The sequence below is a fragment of the Lissotriton vulgaris genome, chromosome 1_2 (assembly GCF_964263255.1).
Source record: "Lissotriton vulgaris chromosome 1_2, aLisVul1.2, whole genome shotgun sequence".
NCBI lineage: Eukaryota > Metazoa > Chordata > Amphibia > Caudata > Salamandridae > Lissotriton > Lissotriton vulgaris.
Genome location: NC_141686.1, coordinates 85,830,914 through 85,852,145, shown reverse-complemented (window position 1 = coordinate 85,852,145; position 21,232 = coordinate 85,830,914). Strand labels below are relative to the sequence as shown.

The 21,232-nt window shown below is 47.1% G+C and overlaps 1 protein-coding gene across 2 annotated transcripts in view; it reads right to left on the bottom strand.

Annotated features, from left to right (window-relative positions):
- The window catches only part of WNT5B (Wnt family member 5B), a 494,935-nt gene that overhangs the window by 67,682 nt on the left and 406,021 nt on the right, over positions 1-21,232 (bottom strand). For both annotated transcript variants that reach the window (XM_086952866.1, XM_086952867.1), the window contains exon 2: positions 912-1,042. In XM_086952866.1, coding sequence (XP_086808992.1) covers positions 912-1,042 — 131 coding nt within the window. The remainder of the gene's footprint in view (positions 1-911; positions 1,043-21,232) is intronic.

The window sequence follows — 21,232 nt, the reverse complement described above, 5'->3', positions numbered from 1 at the left end:
TAGGTACATTTAATAAGGCAGAGGTACATTTCACACATGCAGGGATGAGGTACACGTCACACAGACAGGCCAAAGGTGCACATTACGGAGGCAGAGCAAAGGCACATTTTATGTGCGTGCCAAACAAGCATAACAGGTGTATAATTCACGAGTGCGGGTCAGAAATGCACAGACTCGACCCAAGCGGGGCAGGAGCCCGTGTTACACATGCACCGCAGTCACATTTCAAGCAGGCGTCATATGGACACGTTTTATACAGGCAGGCAGGCAGATGTACCTTTCACTCTGGTCGGGCAGATACACATGTGGGGGGCGGGGGTGAGGCAGCGGACCCGGAGATGTGCCCTGGCATGAAGCGCTCCGGCAGAACAAGGGGCTGCGTAGAGGAAACTGGAGGGAGAGAACAGGGGTAACGTGCGCGGGCAGTGGTCGAGTTTAGGGACAGTAACAGAGTGTAGGGACTGTGGTCGTGTGTAGGGGCAGTGATAGGTATGCGAACAGTAGTACATCTCTTTATCCGGGGTAGTTTGTAGAGACAGGGTATGTATGGTATGGAATAGTGACCAGCATGAAGTGTGGGGCAGTCAGTGCGGTTGTGCGGAGGATAGAGGATAAAGTGGGGCAGTGCAAGGAAAGCACAGTGTGTGTGGGTGTGTAAAGGGCACCGAGGACAGGCTGACCAGCGTCAAGAGGCCAGACAGGGTGGTAGGATCAAAGCACCCTGCAAAGCTCGCACATACCTAGAAGCGTGTCTGTGCCTATGCCCCTGCGGACTTGACCCAGAGTAGCCACCGAGCTCGCCGTGGAGCTGGGATCTTCTCGCAGCGCCACACCGACCACGGCTTCAGAGCGACATGTTATATTCACAGCACAGTAACTTGATAAAAAGAAAGATGTGGAGCGGTACTCACCACCAGGAGGCGCCCCCCACCGGGGGCGGGCAGCAGAGCAGGGCGGCGGCCAACAGCAGGCGGATCCCGGGCATAGTGTCCCGCAGCCCTCGGTGGAGTCCCTGCGCCAGCGGCCCCCACGGCACGGCTCCCTGCGGAGGAAGGAAGGCAGCGGAGGGTCACTACTGGTGCCTGGGCTCCTCGCAGACTGCCCCGGTCACAGACACGACCCGCCCATGGCACAGCACTGCCGCCACACAAGTCACGTCAAAGGTTTTAGTAGAGCGCAGACTTTTCACCACAAGGTCTCAAGGCGCTTTGGAAGAGAAGAACAAAGTGGAGGCAGTGCCCCTGCCTCCCCCAAGGGCCACCTGCCTGCTGCTCTGACCCTCTCGCTTCTCTCCGCCTCCCCCCTTCTCTCTCGCTGCCCTCCAGGCGCTGCAACACTGCCCACGGCACCCAGGAGGCACCCTCCGCGGTCCCGTCAGCCTCTACCCCAGCCCTGTAGGTCTACCTCTCAACTCTGCGAACAAGACATCGACCCTACTTTATAAGTCTCCCACCCTGCTCCTGTCGCCCCTCCTGCTCACTACCTGTCCTGCACCTCTGCCTGTCCGCTACCTTTACCCACTTTCCAACCCGTTTCTGCCCCTCTGCACTCGCAGCCTACTCTTTACCTCTGCCCTGTTTCTGCCCCCGCTCCTCCTGTCCTGTTTCTGTCCCCGCTCCTCCTGTCCTGCCCTGTTTCTGTCCCCGCTCCTCCTGTCCTGCCCTGTTTCTGCCCCCGCTCCTCCTGTCCTGTTTCTGCCCTCGCTCCTCCTGTCCTGTTTCTGCCCTCGCTCCCCTTGCCCTGCCCTCGCTCCTCCTGTTCCTGCCCTCGCTCCTCGTGTCCTGCTTCTCCCTGCCCCTCGGCTGCCCCCGGGTGCCCGGACCTGCAGCTCAGCGGCGGTGCTCTCTCCACAGCCCAGTGAGGTCCATTCTTCCTCTGCCCAGGGCTCTGTCCCAGACACCGAGGGCCGGGGTGGGGGGTGTGAATGGACGCGCACTTGGGGGCCTTTCACAAACACAAGTGACACTGGGGAGGGAGAGCGCGGCCGGCGGAGGGGGCGGGGGGAGGAAAGGCCAAAGTGAGAGCAGTGCCCCCAGAGCACAGGCGCCCGCCCCCCTATCTGCGCAGAGATCACGCTGCCCACCCGCCCCGCCCGCGGAAACACACACATATACAACATGCACCGGGGCTGACCCGCCTCCACCCCCCAGAGCAGGGACCACCAGGGGGGCGGCCTGGGAAAACAAGCACGCCAAATGGGAGGACGTCTGAGAAAACAGGCTGCAGTGGGGGGAGAGGGGCCCCCACAAATCATGGGGCGGACAGGGCGTCCTGGACTGGGTACTGAAGGCAGAAGTGGGGGGCCTCGCCAGGTGAGGGGCACTGGAAGAAAGTTGCCCAGTGTGACTGCCCTCCCCAGGGAAGAATGTCACTGCCTTCAGAATTGACTTGAAGCCCGGAAAAGGGGGAGCGCACCCTCATTCACTAGACTGAGCGGGCCAACCAAGGTGAGATTATCACAGCGCCAAGGAAGGTGCAAGAGGCGCTATACTCCTAAATAGCACACGCAGTTTAGCAAACTGGGGAAATGGTGCCTGGAGTACACACCCAAGTAGGATCAGGTACACATCCCGAAGATGGTGCACCCCCGGGAGGGGGAGGTGGGAGGGAATCAAAGGGGTTAAGTACAGATAAAAGGGAGCAAAGCACTTCTTTTGCAGTTTTATGTAGCGGCAGTTACATTACATAAAGTCACATTCATTTTTTGCGGCGCGAGGAGATTACGTGATTTGCCGTGAATCACAGGATGTTGAGCTGACATACAACACATTCCGAGGTTAAAGCACAGTAAGGAATATGCTACTTACCAGTATGCATCTGTTCTTGGCATAGAGGGCTGCAGAGTGGTACATTATGAATAGATCGCCATCTGGTGTTGGGCTCGGATGATTGCACTTTGTTTTTCTCTTGGAGAGTCTTTTGTATGTTGGTGACTCCTCCCTTAGTTGGTAGTGCGCATGGGCATCGGCTCCATCCTTAGATTGTTTTGCCATAGTAGGGTTAGATGGAGTAGTATAGTAGAATACAGATAAGAGTGCCCATGTAAGTGTATCTAAATAAGATAATGTTGGAACAGACACAGGTTTCCGGGGAGGCTGGGAGGGCATGTACCACTCTGCAGCCCTCTATGCCAAGAACAGATGCATACTGGTAAGTAGCATATTCCGTTCGAGGCATATGGGCTGCAGATGGTACATTATGAATAGACTATACAGCAGTTCTCTCCCTAGCGGTGGTCGCCCGTGTCTGTTGCAACTGTCTGAAACAATGTTTTTAATACTGCTTGTCCCACTCTAGCTTGTTGTGTTGCATGCACATCAACACAATAGTGTTTTGTGAAAGTGTGCGGTGTAACCCAGGTAGCCGCTTTGCATATGTCATCTAGTGGAATGTTTCCCAGAAATGCCATAGATGCTCCTAGTTTACGTGTAGAGTGAGCTCTAGGAGGAACAGTTAATGTTCTCTTTGCCTTTGAGTAGCATATTTGAATGCATTTTACAATCCATCTGGCAATGCCCGCTTTGGAGATGGGATTGCCTTTATGTGTGGGAGAAAACGCAACAAATAGCTGTTTTGTCTTTCTGAAAGTTTGTGTTCTCTCTATATAGTACAATATGGCCCTCCTAACATCCAGTGTATGTAGGGCTCTTTCCGCTACTGTTTGTGGTTTTGGAAAGAAAACCGGTAATTCCACTGACTGATTGATGTGGAATGCTGAGATAACCTTTGGTAAGAATTTTGGGTTTGTTCTAAGAACCACTTTATTTTGGTGTAGCTGCATAAATGGTTCTTGAATCGTAAAAGCCTGCAGTTCACTTACTCTTCTAAGTGACGTGATAGCTATGAGGAAGGCCACCTTCCATGTGAGGAATTGTATTTCACACCTATGCATAGGTTCAAAGGGTGGCCCCATTAGTCTGGTAAGCACTATGTTGAGATTCCAGACTGGGGAAGGTGGTCTTCTTGGTGGAATGACTCTTTTGAGTCCTTCCATGAAAGCTTTAATTGCTGGTACTTTAAACATTGACAGGTGTTGCCTGTTTTGTAGGTATGCCGCTATGGCTGCTAGATGAACCCTAATAGAGGTATATGCTAGATTACATTGCTGTAAGTGTAATAAATAGCAAATGATTTGTTTAGTGGATGCGTCCAGAGGGTTGATGTGCTTACTGTTACAGTGTATAGCAAACCTCTTCCATTTTGCTGCATAGCATGCTCTCGTGGTAGGACGTCTTGCCTGTTTAATGATTTCCATGCATTCTGGTGGTAAATCTAAATACCCAAACTCTATGACCTCAGGAGCCAGATCGCTAGGTTCAGTTGTTTGGGATCTGGGTGCATTATTTCTCCATGGTTCTGTGTAAGATGCATGGGTAATAACCTTAGCTTTTGATGTGGTACTTGTGAGAGTTGTAGCAGCGTGGTGAACCACGGCTGTCTTGCCCACGTGGGTGCCACTAGTATCATTGTCATTGAGTGTTGCTGCAGTTTCCTCACCAGTAATGGAATTAGTGGTAGAGGAGGGAACGCGTAAGCAAATTTGTTGGACCAATTTATCCACAGTGCATTGCCCTGGGACCTTTGGTGTGGGTACCTGGATGCGAATTGTTTGCATTTTGCGTTCTGATGATTTGCAAACAGATCTATCTCTGGTTGCCCCCATTTTTGGAAGAATGGCTGTAGTATTTGGTCGTGCAGTTCCCATTCGTGAACTTGTTCTGACTGTCTGCTTAGGATGTCTGCTATTTGATTTTGAATTCCTGGTAGGTGCTCCGCTAACAGGTAGATTTTTTGAGGAATGGCCCATCTCCATATGTCCTGTGCTAGTTTGGACAGTTGGAGAGAGTGTGTCCCCCCCTGTTTTTGAATATAATACATTGCAGTCATGTTGTCTGTTCTGATCAGGACTGCCTTGTTTGTTATTTGCATTTGGAAAGCTTTTAGTGCTAGAAATATTGCCAATAGTTCCAGGTAGTTGATGTGCAGTTTCTTTTGCTGCGCACTCCACTTCCCCTGTACTGTGTATTTGTCCATATGCGCTCCCCATCCGGAGAGCGATGCGTCCGCTGTTATTATTACTTGTGGAATTGGCTCTAGGAACGACCGTCCCTTGGAAATGTTTTCTGTGTTCCACCACTTCAGAGAGCGATACGTCCGGTCGTTTACCAACACCAGATCTGTAATCTGACCTTGAGCCTGATTCCACTGTGTCGCTAGACACTCTTGTAGTGGGCGCATTTGTAGTCTGGCATGTGGTATTAGCAGTATGCAAGAGGACATCATGCCTAATAGTTGCATAAACACTCGTGCTGGTAGTGAGTGTTGTGGTTGAAATCTTTGTATTAACCCGACCATTGTCTGTACTCTGATTGGGTTGGGGTATGCTATTGCCTTTTCTGTGTCTACTGTAGCCCCCAGGTATTGCTGGATCTGGTTTGGTTGCAGGTGTGATTTTTTGTAGTTCACCGTAAACCCTAAGTGGTGCAGCAGTTGAATTGTCTTCTGTGTGTTGTGAAGACATTCCTCCTTTGATTTGGCCTTTATTAGCCAATCGTCCAAGTATGGGAAGACATGTATTTGTTGTCTTCTTAGGTGTGCTGCCACCACAGCTAGGCATTTTGTGAAAACTCTCGGTGCTGTTGTGACACCGAACGGAAGGACCTTGAACTGGTAGTGTTGTCCTTCTAACACAAACCTTAGGTATTTTCTGTGGGCTTTGTGAATTGGGATATGAAAGTAAGCGTCTTTTAGATCCAGTGTAGAAAGAAAGTCCCCTTTCTTCAGTAAAGGGAGTACTTGTTGGAGCGTGACCATGTGGAAATGTTCCGAATTTATGTAAGCATTGAGAGGTCTGAGGTCTAATATTGGTCGTAGGGACCCGTCCTTTTTGGGGATCAGGAAGTATAGAGAGTATACTCCTGTTCCTTGTTGATCCTTTGGGACCTTCTCTATTGCATGCTTTTGTAGAAGTGCTAGCACTTCTTCTCTTAACAATGTCAGATGATCTTGACTCATTGGACGCTGTTTGGGGGGGATGTTTGGTGGGGTAGCTGTGAGTTCTAGGCAATAACCATGTTGGATAATTTGTCTCACCCACTTGTCTGAAGTGATGTTTTCCCAGACAGGTAGGAACTGTGATAGACGTCCCCCGACCGGTGTTATGTGGTCTGGGGGGAGATCTATGAAGTCACTGTTTTGGTGTTGAGGCGTTGCGGTTGTTATTATTTCCGCGGCCTCTACCCTTATTGTTGTTACCTCTGTAATTACCTCTTGAATTACCTCTGGGTGATGTTGGTGTGAAAGATGTGGATTGCTGATTTGTTCCTGTGTTTTTTGAGCCCCCTCTATAGGTGGATCTACGAAAGGAACCTCTGTGCGTTGGCTGTTGCAATGCTCCCATTGACTTAGCCGTTTCTGTATCTTTCTTCATCTTTTCTAATGTCTCGTCTGTACTTGAACCAAACAATGTCTTCTGATCAAATGGTCTGTTCAGTAGGGCTGTTTGAACTTCTTGTTTGAATCCTGAGATTCTAAGCCACGCGTGCCTTCTTAGCATGACACTAGTGTTAATAGACCTTGCTGCAGTGTCTGCTGCGTCTAATGCACACTTAATGGAAGTATTTGTTATTATTTTCCCTTCCTGTATTAATTGGTCTGCCTTCTTCTGATGTTCTTTTGGAAGATGTGTGAGAAGTTTTTCTAACTCATCATAATGTGCCCTGTCGTAACGTGCGAGTAGTGCTTGTGTATTAGCTATACGCCAGCTATTCGCTGCCTGTGATGCTACTCTTTTGCCTGATGCATCTATTAACTTTGACTCTTTATCTGGTGGAGGAGCCTCTCCTGTAGATAATGAATTTGCTCTTTTACGAGCGTTTGAGACCACCAGCGAGTCTAGAGGTACATGCCCTCTAATAAATATTGGGTCCTTTGGAGCCGCTTTGTATTTCTTATCGATTCTTGGGTTTAACACCCTGGCTCTCACTGGGTTTTCGAATATCTCTTCTGTATGAGTGAGAAGACCCTTTAGCATAGGAAGAGTACCTGATGTTCTCTGTGCACTAGGTAGAGTCTCTAACAAGAAATCCTCTATCTGAGGTTCTGTGTGCATATCTAGTTTGTGATATTTTGCTGCCCTAGTAATGAGCTGCACAAAACCTGTGTTATCATCAGGTGGTGAAGGCTTTGAGGGGTATAGCTCTGGGTCGTTGTCCTCATCTGACCCTACATCGTAATTTTCCCATGGATCTTCCTCCTCTTGGATAGATTCGTCATCCCCTTGAGGTTCTCCCTCCCCTATGTCACTGTCTACATCTGACTGAGGTGTAGATGGTCTTGGTGTGGAGGGTGTAGGAATATGTGGCCTATTGTGAGGAATAGGAGAAGAGGGTGTGTCTCTAGGACGAGGAGAAGCAGGAGGAGTTATGTTCGTCCCCATTGTTCTCTTTTTTGAAGGAAGAGGTTTATCTTCTGACTGTTCACTCTTTCTCTTCTTCGTGACCACTTTCCCAGTCTGTGGGTCAATAAACAAGATCTTTTGTTTGGGATCTGTTTGTTGCTCTTGAATCGGTACCGAGGGTCCTGGTTCCGAGAGCTGTTTTTGTTTTCTATCTTCTTTCGACACCGAATGTCTGCTCGATTCCGACTTTTTGGGTATCGAGTGTCTTTTGGGCGATACATCATATTTCTTTTTCGACATGGAGTGTTTCGATACCGAGCTCTCCTTTGTATGCAGCCTCGGTGTCGAAGTCGATGACGCCCTTTTCTCGGATCCGACGTGGTGGGATTCCGAGTGTTTCGGTTTCAGTTTCGGTTTCGTTGCCGGGCCCGAAGGCGGGGCGTCGGAAACTTTTTTCAGCGGTTTGACCGGGCCCGAGGGCGGGGTCGTTACCGCACGGGGTCGGTTTTTCGGTAAGGGGACGTCGTCACTCACGGTTTGTTGCTCGAAGAGTTCTTCAACCTCCGACTGGTCCCCTTCCGACCCCGACTGGTCCTCTTCTTCCTCGATTTGTTCGTCTCCGAACAGCTCCGGGATTGCCTCCGCCTGCATTCTGGAAGCCTCGTGTCTTCGAGCTCGACGATTTCTAATCGTTAGCTTGGAGGAGAATGCTGCGCAGGCTTCGCAGTCCCTGGATTCGTGTTCAGGCGATAGACAGAGGTTGCACACCTCGTGTAGGTCCTTGTGTGGGAACTTAGCACCACACGATGGACATTTCTTGAATGGAGTCCTTTCCATGGACTCCGGGCTTGACTGCGTCGAGAAAGGTCTCCTGTTCTTCGACGTAGATCCAAGTTTTTCTCTTCTATTTTGAATTTGTAACGCGTCGGAATGGAAAAGAACGCGTTCGCTAACAATACCGTCGAATTGGAAAGGGAATACGCGCCGAAAAATCACTTTCTTCTGAAGTTGATCTGGAGCGTCTCGATCTTCATCCGAACCCGATGGCGGAAAAAAACAATCTAAGGATGGAGCCGATGCCCATGCGCACTACCAACTAAGGGAGGAGTCACCAACATACAAAAGACTCTCCAAGAGAAAAACAAAGTGCAATCATCCGAGCCCAACACCAGATGGCGATCTATTCATAATGTACCATCTGCAGCCCATATGCCTCGAACAGAATGTTAAAGCAGTAGAGAGGTCAAGAAGAAACCGTGGAGGTAAAGGGCAAACAGGGGCAAAGCAGAAATTAAAGAGTGAAGGAGAAATTAGAATAATAAAACACAAGTCAGACGGGTAAAGCAAGCAAGAGACAAATCACAGAGCACAGAAGCTGGATAGGGGATAGGGAAGGGATAGCTCCATCCAGAGGAGCAAAGCAAAAATCAGGATGTTAGGGCACACGCCGAGGGTTACAGCACAAGTCAGAGACAGGATCCAGCACAAATCGGAGTAATAAAGCACAAATCATTACTAAACGAGGGTAAAGTACACGTGGGGACGGTAAAACACCAGCCAGAAGAGTAAACCCAAATGTATTTACTAAACTACAAACCAAACATTAAAGTTCAAACTAGGGAAAAAGGAACGAAATAAGGGGGTAAAACCAAAATACAGGGCAACGAAGAAACCAGAGGGATGAAGCAGAAATCTGAGGAACAGCACACACAACGGAGCCGAAAAACACGGAGGGGGGTAAGCCCAACTCAACTCAGGGCAGTAGAACTCAACTCAGGGGGTAAACCACACATTGCAGGGAGGTGTAAAGCACAATTCAGGGGGTGAAACAAAAGGATGGGTGAAGGAATAGACAGGGGTTAGTTGGATTAAGCAGACATACCACTGAGTGGCTAATAGCTCAATAAAGGGGGTTATGCACAAATCAAGGTAAGATAAGCACAAAAAAGAGTTTAGGCACATATGGATGCGCGTATGAAATCACAAGAGCTTAAAGAGAAGTATAGAAGCCAAACAGAAAAGAAGAATAAGTACAAATCAAGGTAGATTGAGAACATACTTCAATTATTTTGGGTTTGAGGAAATGAGTACTGTTGACATGGGTCACAACCATCTTTAATGCACCTAGACAATTAGTTCACGGCCCATAGTAACAACATTCTACAATCCACAACTGAGAATCAAGGACCTCACAAGCCTAGATCACAAATTGCTGCACCCACTTGTTTCAGGATGTTCCCAGTCACTTGGTGAGACTCCAGGCCATCAACACCGACCACGCTTTACTTCCAGGGACGTAGCACAAGGCATATCCAAGGTGCGCTCAATTTCTCACTCTACCTCCCCTCCCTTGGGAATATCATCTCATCTGTTGGGTTCCCATATCAAATTGATGCCAAAAACACCCACATATTTTTCTAGGTTACATCTCCCCTCCAGTCACGTTTTCGACTGTTTCACCGCCATTTTGCACTAGATGTTTCCAAGGTCACTTTTGTAAAAGCCCTCTAGAAGTGAGGTCTGGTATTTTCCTGCCTCAGCAAAACTCCGCTGACCTGACACTGAAATTTGCAAACTCCACTAGAAACCTCAGGGTTCTTTTGAACTCATCATTGAAAATGGAATCCCACATGAACACAGCAACCACAGAACAATACCAATTATTATACATACAGTATATCCACACTCTCATCCAGTTTACGCACCCATTAACTGACTAGTACTCAGCAGACACATTTATTGCAAGTTTACTCGCCTCCCTCCCTGAATACTCTTTTGCACCATTCGGCAAAGCATTATACAATCCACCTGGGCATACCCCGCCTCATCGTACCATCAGCAAGCAATCCAAGCTGCACCTTGCTGAGGAGGCTCAACTACGCTCAGGCAGGTTGGGGTTTACTTGTGTTTGTGTTCAGAGAGGAGGTGGGTTGGACTTCTACTGGAGCATGATCAAGCCTGATCTCCATATGGTGGCTCCATGCCTGGAACTGCAGTGGACAAACAAAGATGGAGTGGAATAAGGCCCAGCAATTGCTAGTGGAGCAGACGTTTGCAAGCATTCCACTCATCGACTTTTGTTGGAGACAAGTGTGAGAAGGAGTAGACGAGAAGCCATATCTTCTCCCTCTACATGCTACAGATCTGCAGCAACATCCCCGGACGCCAGAAGGGCCCCAACCACTCTACACTTCTGAAAATCTGAGGGTACTCCTCTTTACAGAGAGAGCAGTGGGTCCAGAGGGGATTGGGATGTACTGGAGCAGCTGACGTCATTGTACAATCTACTGGCACTAGAATCTCCATCTAGGCAGGCACCCAACTACCTATTCAGATGGTGAAAACCTTAACAAATGGTTTCTACATGAGATAAGACAAATAAACTGAGATTGGGGTCAGGCAGGAGGGGCGCAGTGAGTACTAACACAAGCCCTATAAATTGTCTCATGAACAGTACAGGGCTACGCTATAGATCAAAGGCCCTTTTATCACTGTCCAGATTGCTGGAGACGTCGGTATCCCAAGATAGATATTTTCCATCACAGGATCTTTCCTGTCTCTTCCAGGCTATGTCACCAGCGTCAACCCTTAACAGGTTTCACTTGACAAATTGGGCAGTCTTACATGGACATCCAGAAGACTGCCTCACTATAGCCAGGTTTTCAACATCCTTGCCCAGTGGCCCGGAGGCAGTTACTCAATCACTCTGCTGATGGGGTGTGTGGTGCACTAAGGGTGCTAGAGGTGATCTACGCAGATGGTCCTTGCCTGGCGTCCATCTTTCAAGCCATAACCCAGCCATCAGGTAGCATATTTGTAACCTTATAAACACTTCCTGGTATCTAACACAGTGGGACTAAGGGGTGTTGATCCCTTGACTAAGCAACCTAGCCTCGACTAAGCTATCATTAAGAACCATGGCCACATCACTCTTCTGACGGCTACCATGAAAGAGATGGTAAGATTTGGATAACCACCCTGAGGTTCAAGGGATCTCGATTCGCTTCAGACAGGCTTCTGCTCAAGGTACAGCCCTGAAGGAGCAGTTATACTCCGGGTTGCAGGTCAAGATGTAGCCTCCAGATGCTAGGCCTCTCTGATCCTTTTGACGTAGTCAACCATGTAAGCATGAATGCGTAGCAGGGCTGACAGGCTCAGCACTCAGCTGGTTTTATTATTTCCTATTCTACATTCCTTTCTCTGCTATGGCAGATGTGCACACCAATAAACAAGGTATTGAACCTGTGGCCTGCAGTTTACCATATGTTTCAGAAGAGAGTGTCCAACTCACTGAGCCATTCTGCCAACTATACAGATAAAGAAGATGAAAATGGCAGTAAGGAATACTTAAGTGCCGCACCACCTCACTATACACAGATCATAAATTTACTCAAGAATTACGTTGCCCACCTCCTCACTCCACTGCCGGAGGACCCAACAATTATAAAACAGTACAAAATGCACAGAGAGGCAACATGGATATTTCAAAGCATAAATGCACAAAACATCAATCAATCCGGACTCTTCAGTGATTTTACAAGATGATCCTTTAATAGCTTCTTGGGCCACTGGTAGCGTTAAGTGATGGAATAATACAACCAACACGTTTCGCCCCTAATGGGGCTTCCTCAGGGCAAATTTCACAACGCACAAATCTTTATACCGATCACTGCAGTCCCAGAATAATAATATCTCAACACTTTAAAAGTCTGTAAGGCATCAATCCATTTAGTATGGATATCCACAAGGAAACATTTATAGATGGTCTCCCACTTTTGCAAGAAAATTCACTGTCTCTTAGAACATGTCGCAAATGGTTCAATATGTAAAGTACATTCCAAAGTTTCTTCTGGTCACTATGATAGGTGACTATCAGAAAAGCGTGCTCCACAGGCGTTACTGCATGTCACGTTACTGCGTGTCAGCCTCCAATAGACCGCCGTATTGCTTCGCCCGCCGTCAGCCTCAAAAACGAGATGCCAACGAGGTCATCTGCTTCCAAATGCATGAGTATAACTCAGTGGATTAGCATTTCACAGTTCTAATTCCTGATGGATGGGTGTAGGACACTTGCTTTCCAATAGAAGAGTACAGGTCACCTGATGTCCGGCAGTTGATTTCTAATGGACGGGTAGAAGGCACTTGAATAACAGGAACCATTTGGGTAATTTATTCGTAATGGACAGGCCATGGTCACTTTTATTCCAAGGAAGGAGCATGTAATTACCAACTGAGGAATACTAAGGGGTAGATTTTCAAACATTTTGCGCTGGGTTAGCGTCACTAAAGTGATGCTTACCAGCACAAAATGTTTTTTTACCAATTTACTTTCCAGTGCAAAACTTGTTTTGAGTTGGAAAGTACCAAACAAGTAACGCAAAACAGCACGAAGCACTGCTTTGCGTTACTTAGCACCAAGGCGGCATACATGGGTGGTACGTGGGTGTTCCCATGCAATAACCCACAGCTTTTGACTCAAAACCATATTTCCCCCCAATTGTATACAGGGCTTAGTGCCAAAACTTAACGCCATCTGAAAGGAGGCCTTAAGAGGAGAAATGCTTTCATTTCTCCTTTCTTCTCCCACTTTGCATGCATGCTGCACTGTCCAGCACACAAAGTGGAAAAAAGTGTTTGAACTTGTCTAGGTATATACCTTGTTCAGGTTTTGTACCCTTTCTGTAAAAAAATCTATGCTAGACTGTGGCTCGCACCACAGCGCCATGACGCATGGCAGTGAAATCAGCGCCAGCCTAGGGAGAGAGCCATATCTCTGTAGATATGGCTCTCTCCTGCTCCCTACCTGTCAGGCAACGCAGTGCAGCATTTCTGGCTGCAGCGCTGCGTTGCGAGACTTCTTTGAAAATCTGCCCCATGGTCTCTTTTTCCATTTGGCGTCTATTGGACACTCGTTTTTCCAGTGGACAACAGGGGTCATCCTTTCCAATAGGTTTGTAGTATATGGGGTTGGTATTCAAAAGGCACTTTCTATACTCCTTATGAGGGCTGAAGCACTTTCCAAATGGTGAAGGAAGTAGCTAATACGTGTTATATTGGCTTTTGAACACTTTCAAGACCTGGGTATGGGCAGGGCACAAGTCCTAAAAAAAGAAGTGGGGGGACGTTGACTTCACGACAGGAAGTGACATCACGAAAGGTGGCTTGCACCATAAGAATCATTGCCTCCCCTCGCTCACCCCTTAGATGCGATTGCATCAGAGAAGCCAGTGCGTGAGCAACGTTCTGAATGAGCTACAATGTCGCCCCAGAGAGGCCAAAGAGTGAATGTGTAGCTCCATTTGCTCCAGTTATGGCGCTCCTGGTAAAATAAGTGGGGGGACGCCGTCCACCCGCGTGGTACCCCGACTCGAGCCCTGGTATGGGTTACTTGTTTTCCAAATGATCAGTAGTTCTCTATTGATTTCTAAGAGAGGGTGCACGTCAATTTTTTCATCAATGGGTTGCTGTGAATCACGAGAGCAGCGAGGGTGCCTGTTCCTCAATTACTTTTTTAAACCTTTAGCTTTACACAGTTTAACAGCTTTATTTATTATTTATTGATTAACCAAGTTTGAAACGACACGTATATACGTATATATATTTATTTCATGGGTAGGACATATTACACAACCATCTATTGCATGCATTTTCAATGGCATTCATCGGAGCTATTGAACAAGGGAACGAAACAGGATAGAGTTCCAACCATCATCTCCAAAGCCCCCCCACTCCTCCCCCTTATGTTCACAAGGGGGTGTTCCCCTGTCGCTTATGAGGGTCATGATGTAATGAACTCAACTGCCCATATTGAGTTATGCCAGGGCACGAGGCACACCACCTAGGTGTGTTGAGCACATTGTCCATGTACGTTCTGGTTACTTGTCCATGTACCGGGTCACTCGCACAATCGAGACATCGAATCCGTATCCGTATCCGTTCACGACCACTTGTTTTATCATGCGCGATGGATGCCAGCCTGTCCATGGTGCACCGCGGCCGCATCTTTTATCCACCACAATCTCACCGCTGGGGGTCTGGGATCATCCATAGTTCGGCTACAGCTCGACGGGTAGCCAAAAAATATGTCGACTGACATTGTTCTAAGACGCCCAAGGATGCACCTACCAGCTCCCCAATACCGACTAAGAATTCCCCCTGGACTGTGAGCACACGGACGACCTACCAATTGTAGACCACACGCCATCCATACTCCCTCGAGATTTCTGCTCCCGAGTCCTCCTTATGTTTTTCCTCAATAGTCACCAATGGTTAGTTATGTGCTCAGGAACAACTTGTATTATCAAAGGAATTACTTCGTTTGTAGTTTGGGGAAGTGACTCTTTAGTGCCACTAAGTGGACAATGTTGATAATACAAGAACAGTAGGGCCTGGGTAGGGAAATTGTTTCACTTTCTGAAGTCCGTAAAGGATGTGATTGTGCCCATCCTGTTCTATGCAACTCGATGCTTAACAACAACAAAGATTGGTGCTCGGGCTTTTCACAGAATAAGTGATCCTTTAGAGAAATACTGGGTGCATATGTTTATTTTTCTCACCAAAGATACATAACAATACAAGCAAATTGCATGTTATTCAAAAATAACAAAACAAGAAACGTAAAGTACATATTAAAGTAATGCCAAAGGCGAGACCTGGCTTCTCTTTCTGTAGCTTTCTTCGAGTGTGTTGGTCTGTTGTCACCAGTCTCCCCTGGACTTTCTGTCTTGAATAACAAATAAGTCTCTTGAAAATTAGGAGTGAATTTGTTGCCTGTAAAAAGTGGTTGATTCAGAAGGCAGAGCCTTGAGGCTTCCACGCCAGGGTTAACTCCATACACTGCAGACCCTTGGTAGCTCCTATTTTTCCTCTAATTCCATATCCTGCCACAGCCCACCCGCACACATCCTCCCACCGGTGCCAGCTTCTTACATTTCCAAGAACCACCTACACTGGCTACCTTTGCAAGCCGGACGCACCGCTTACCAGTGCCAACTTATGAAAGCATCCACCAGTGAAGAAAATGCCTACCAGTCCCACCCCTTCCACTGTTCACTGCTGCAGCACTTCACACTGTGCAGCGGTGCAAGCGCTTGACACTACCCACCAAGACCCGTACTCTGCCCTCCTGTTCTTTACTCTGCCCACTCATTCATGCTACTCACACCATACACCAGTGCCAGTCCTTTCACTTCCCACCAGTGTCCACTCCTGCATTGGCCATCAATGCCAGCTTCTCCCACTGCCAACCACAGTCTACTTACTCCTTGCACAGCCAGCCAATGTTGTCTCCTCGTGCCGCAAGCCAATGCGTGCTCATCACGCCTGCAGCAATGCAGGCTCTTCACACTACTCGTGCCATCGACCGGTACCAGGTCCTCACACTGCTCACCAGCGCAGACTCGCTATTCTTCCCACTGGTGCCAGCTCAACAGATTGCCTAGCGGTGCAGCTACGTGCATGGAAACTGACTTTCCCATAAAACTTCCGATTGTCGATTCTCCTTTGTCTTTCGGTGGGACTACGTCCTTCCTTTCCATCTTCTGCATGCCTCTCCTCTCCGAACACAGCCTACTGCAAGTCACATGCATGTTTGCTTTAATTCTCCTGCAACCTAACAATACCTAATCTGTTGTAGCTTCTCTATTAATACTGCCAACCCATACATGAATTCACATATCACCCTCATCCACTATAGATCACACCTAACTCCTAATAATTTAAGCTACCATATACAAACTGGAGTACATGCATGGCATGGTTTCCTTAAAAGTGCAAGCCTAATCCAAAAAACCAACAATTAGCCAAAACCAATCAACCAAACAAGCAGTGGTATAGCCAATAGATCTCGCCTCTGGGACCTTATAAGAGTTTTGCCAGAGATGTTTGGAAGTTTGGTAAGAGGGCAGGGAACCCACTCTGAAACTGGCTTGGTGGGACCTGGCAAGGGTGCAGAATGTGTGCTGGACTGCCTGACCACCTTACAGCAATGAATCCCAGCAGCCAGGGTTTAGAAGTGACACTTTGACCCTCATTGTGTAAAAACATTCTCATTAATGGACTGCGAGGGCGGATTTTGTCTGCAGTACCGAAATGCAGTTCAGGTAGCAAGAATAGATTTAGTTCCACTGCTCACATGCGCATTCATTTTCACATCAAGGTCAGTGCTCTCAGAAAGCAGCTGTTTCTAAAGGGCCCTGACTTCACAACACTCACAAATATAGAACGTCTCTGTGTAAGTCCCAATCTCGTAGTGGGACATGTATGTACTAACATGAAGTGGACTAGAATGTTCCGCGGAGCTCGATGAGTGAGAGCGGCGTTTCCGAGTGCCTGGTGGTGTGGGCACAGGTTCCTCCTGGAGCCGAAGACAGGTTTTACAACACAATTGGGTCTTTGGGATAAGGGGAATAAATGAGCCCCCCTTTTTATTACTACAAGCGTGCGCGTGCAAGATTTACTTTTACAACGTTGCTAGTGTTTTACACAATCTATGTTTCTCTGCGCGGTCCGACAGACGTGAACAAAATGGGTTTCCAGCGCTGGTCTCTGTCCGGCCCGGGATAAAATGACTAGTTGTTGGTTAATACAATTGGGAGTAGGATGTGTTAAATGTGTGCATTTTTTCTTTCCATAGCACCAGAATCTCTTTGCGTCAGTGTCAAAAGATTTATTCTAGACAATAATGCTATTTTAAATACTCGCGTAATCAAATGCACATTATTTTATCACGGTTGTCAATGCTATTATTTACCTTGATAACCTTCATGGCTGCGTCATCGTGTTGTGGTGCCTACTTTCTGGGGGGTTAGATCTACATCACAATAATTAGTGAGGCTATTTCATATTTCGGGTGCGAATTTCAACAAGAACCCGCACAAAACTGACCTTTTGGCTACCAAGACATTTCAAATGTATTTAAAACATTGAAATAATTACGGGACATCTGGATTGAGCAGGTTAAAGATTAATAATTCGTTGTTAAAATAAACATAAGTAGCTCTTTGATCCCAGACAGAGATGTTTACTGATATCACTGCTGGCACATAACACGCCGAAATCCGGCATCGAAACCGTCAATATTCGGCAGTAAGGATCAGCATTCTCCTAAATCAAGACCCAATTGCGGTTGCGCTTTTTTTACTTGATGGGCGGCGCACCCTTTTCCTCGCTTCCATGAGAGCCCAGCATGCTCTTGCTACTAATCACAGCTCCTAGCGCTGCCAGAGAGGGCAGGAGCGCTTCAGAGGGAGCCCGGCCCGGGAGAGGGGAGGCCCGGCCCGTGGGAGTGGAGGCCCAGCAGCAGCAGGGACACTGGTCAAGCCCGGGCCAAATACAGACTGTTGTGGCTGCTGGATGAGTGCGCCTGAAGCACAGAAAACAACTTCACCCCGTCCTGTCCATCTCAAGTTGAACAAGTGCAACCTTGGGGGGAGAGACACTGCGTGGGAGACGAGCGCAGGCACGCTAATAAAAACCAGATGGCCCCAGTGCGCCGCTGCTGGCTCCCGAGAGCAAAATGCTCTAGGAGTAAACATTTCACAAGAAGCTGGGACCTCCACACGCCTTTGGCCAATTGCATACTGAAGCCAGACGCTAAGGCCAATCGCATGTGAGCACCACATGCACAAGCTTCTATACAAGCTGAAATGATTCCAAGAGGTCGATTTCCTATGCAGCGCATGCTCGCTGCCATAGGCTCGACCTAAAAAAATAATAACCAAGGATTGTGGTGCAGTGTGCTGTCTGACAAAGTGCTACAATATCTCTTCAAGGGCAGTAAATAATATAGAAATGCAATTACAATATATAACTCACACTAATACCACAACACAGTCGGTTGGGGCAGTTGATTGTAGTTTATACAAACTGCATGATCATTTCCGTAAACCGCTTGACACTCTAACATCAGAAAAAACTGCTTCAGGTTATGTTCATCACCCAGTACTGTACCAGTCCAGAGACATAAACCACCCATCACAAGCTGAACAGGTATGGAATAACTGAAAGACCAGACACACTCCGCTGGCCAACAGACGACCTTAATTTAGTTCACGGCTGCGGGTCCCAACCAGGTACATGCTCCAAGTACCTTTTAACACATCACAATGGCAATCAGGTATATGATGATAGTAATAAAGTCCATCTCAGCAGATCTCTGATCCATATTTTCCTCCAACCTATGCCTGCTCATGACCATCAACTTTAAACAAAATATCTCAGAATGGAAAACCCAGGGCAGTAACCAGCTAAGTGGACTGTGTAAATAAAAATTACCATAAAGGGACTGCAGAGCTGCTCAAAGCGGCTACCTTACTGAAAACCAAAAACTGTGCACCTATCTCTCACACTTCCTCATCCATCACTAAATTCTGGCGTCCCATAAGACGATAACCACACCTTGGTGGTCCTTACGCAAGACATGAAACACTTCCCACACAGGATCAAAACACAGATGACACCCTTGCAACCACACACTGTACAAGCTGCAGCAAGCTACCCATGTAGGCAAGAGCTTCGGTGTCCCATATAGGGTAGTAAGTACTACATAAATGCTGCAATATAATACAATATTCAATTTGCCCTTCAATGCCATCTCTTTACAATGCCAATTCATGCAGGCTCCTGCACTGCTGACGACTGCAAGCTCCTCACACCATCCATCAGTCACAGCTTCACTCAGTGGCCACACGCACACACTTCTCACGCTGCTCTCGGTGCCAGATCCTCTGATGGTCCACCCATAAGAGTCAGCTCCCCTCACTACCCACTAGTACCAGCTCTAGAAGTAAAAGCCTACCAGTCTATCATTCTAGCTATTCCCCCGCCGCTAATATCCTCCTCACTTTCTCTCTCCTACTCTCCCTTCCTTTCCCTTCCTCTCCTGCTCACCATCTCTTTCTATAATCTCATTTTCACTTCCTTCTCATCCTTTTAACTGTCATTCCATACTAATCTATTCTGCTATCTCCCACTATTTTCTTCTATTACCTCTTTCATCCATCTTGCTCCCACTCTCTTCTCCCTTACCCTCACCCTCTCTTTGCATCCTTCGTTTTCTATGCTCTTTTATCTCCACTGCTATCTCCACCCTCTTCCTCTGTGGACAGCAGCTCTCTGGCCTGAGTCTTGGTTTGTTTGGCTCCAGGCTACCACAAGCCAGGGGCTGTTATGTTCAGGCGGTGAGAGCAGCTGCCAGGGGAAGGCACAAGGTGAGTAGGTAACCCAAGTCCCTGTCGCAGTCACATGCGCTTCTAATTCTTGTACCTGTTTGGAAAAGACTCTCTTAAAATGGAGCCAGGCAACACTGATGTATGCCTCATTCGTGATTCACTCATCTTCATTCAGGTCAGAGGTCTTCAAAGGGTGGTCAAAGCTTAACGCACACAGTTATGGAGATACATTTATCAGCATCATTGTGTGGGTTAAAGTTGTTTTCGACATCTTTTCACAGATATGTGTGCTTGTTCTGCAAAAACATGTGTTATTTGTTGAGAGATGAAAAGGAACTGGATCCAAGAAAGAGGATACACTGCAGGAAGGGGTTGCTGCGTGTCCCTCCAGCAACTCTGCAGTGTGGGGAATGACTGTGTGTGAATTATTCTGTTTACTCTTCACCAGTGGATGTGGTGTTTGTGGATTGTGAGCCCATTGAAAATTGCGAGATAAACAAATAGTAAACTGAAGAAGGTTTTCTTGGTGATGATCCCATTTAGGTCAAGAGGGAGGATTGTTGCTTGTTAGGAGAAAAATATTACAACAGGGAGAGTGACACTTTCCACAGGAGGGTGAATTGAGCAGTATGTCATGGGGCGGTGGGGCTGAGAGGGTATTGGGCGGGCCTGGGGACAGCAATGCAGGAATCAGCAGGGACAGAGGGCTCAAGGAGCTTGGAGTGAGGAGGCAAGAGGAATGTCCCATCTCTTATACCCCAAAAGAGGTCCTGTCAGCCAAAACGTCTATTCAGATAGGACTAAATCCCACTAGAACGGATACATATCACACTCTGAAGTTGTTTAAAGCGAATTTCTTATTTTTTTTTATTTCTCTTCAACAATTTGCTGCCAACATCTTATTACAATTCTTACATTTGTTTATCGGTATTTCCACATGAACACAATTCATTTCGCATGACTTTACATTTGTTCTTGAACTATATACATATATTTTCCTCCTTTAAAAACACATTTTATTTCAAAATAAAGCCACCCCATTCTTCCTCCTCGCCTCTAACATCCCATTCATACCATCCACTCATCAAACAACAATCCAGAGTAACTTTTTGAAAATAAATTAAAAAATAAGACATTTGCTATTAAAAATGTAGAGTGTGATCTGGATCTGTGGTAGCGGGATTTAGTCCTATGTGAATAGAAGTTTAGGCTGGTAGGACCTCTTTTGTGGATGGTTCCTCCCTTCCCCCGATTCTAAGCCTATTTTGAAAATCCAACAAATGTGGGGGGTGGTCTCTATTGTGTATTTTGCTATCTATTATATCTCTTAAGTCCCAGTAGAATTCCTAGTGGACAAGACGATCGAATCAACTTTCTATCATTATACAAGTTGCACACATCTAAAAATGTAATAACCCAATACAGGTCAGCTCATTGGGGCTCATGGGGGATTAGCATTATGTTTGAAGATCACTAATTTAGGGTCCAATCTCATTTATCCACATTTTCATTAAACAAAATGGGCAAAATCTTTCAAAACATTCATCTAGTCAGCTGAATGCATATTATATGGGAAATTCATGGTGACCCAAACTCATACAATTTTGACAGGTTGAGAGGTAATTCCAAAGTCTAGGGGAAAGGCTCTAACAGTAATTTCTGG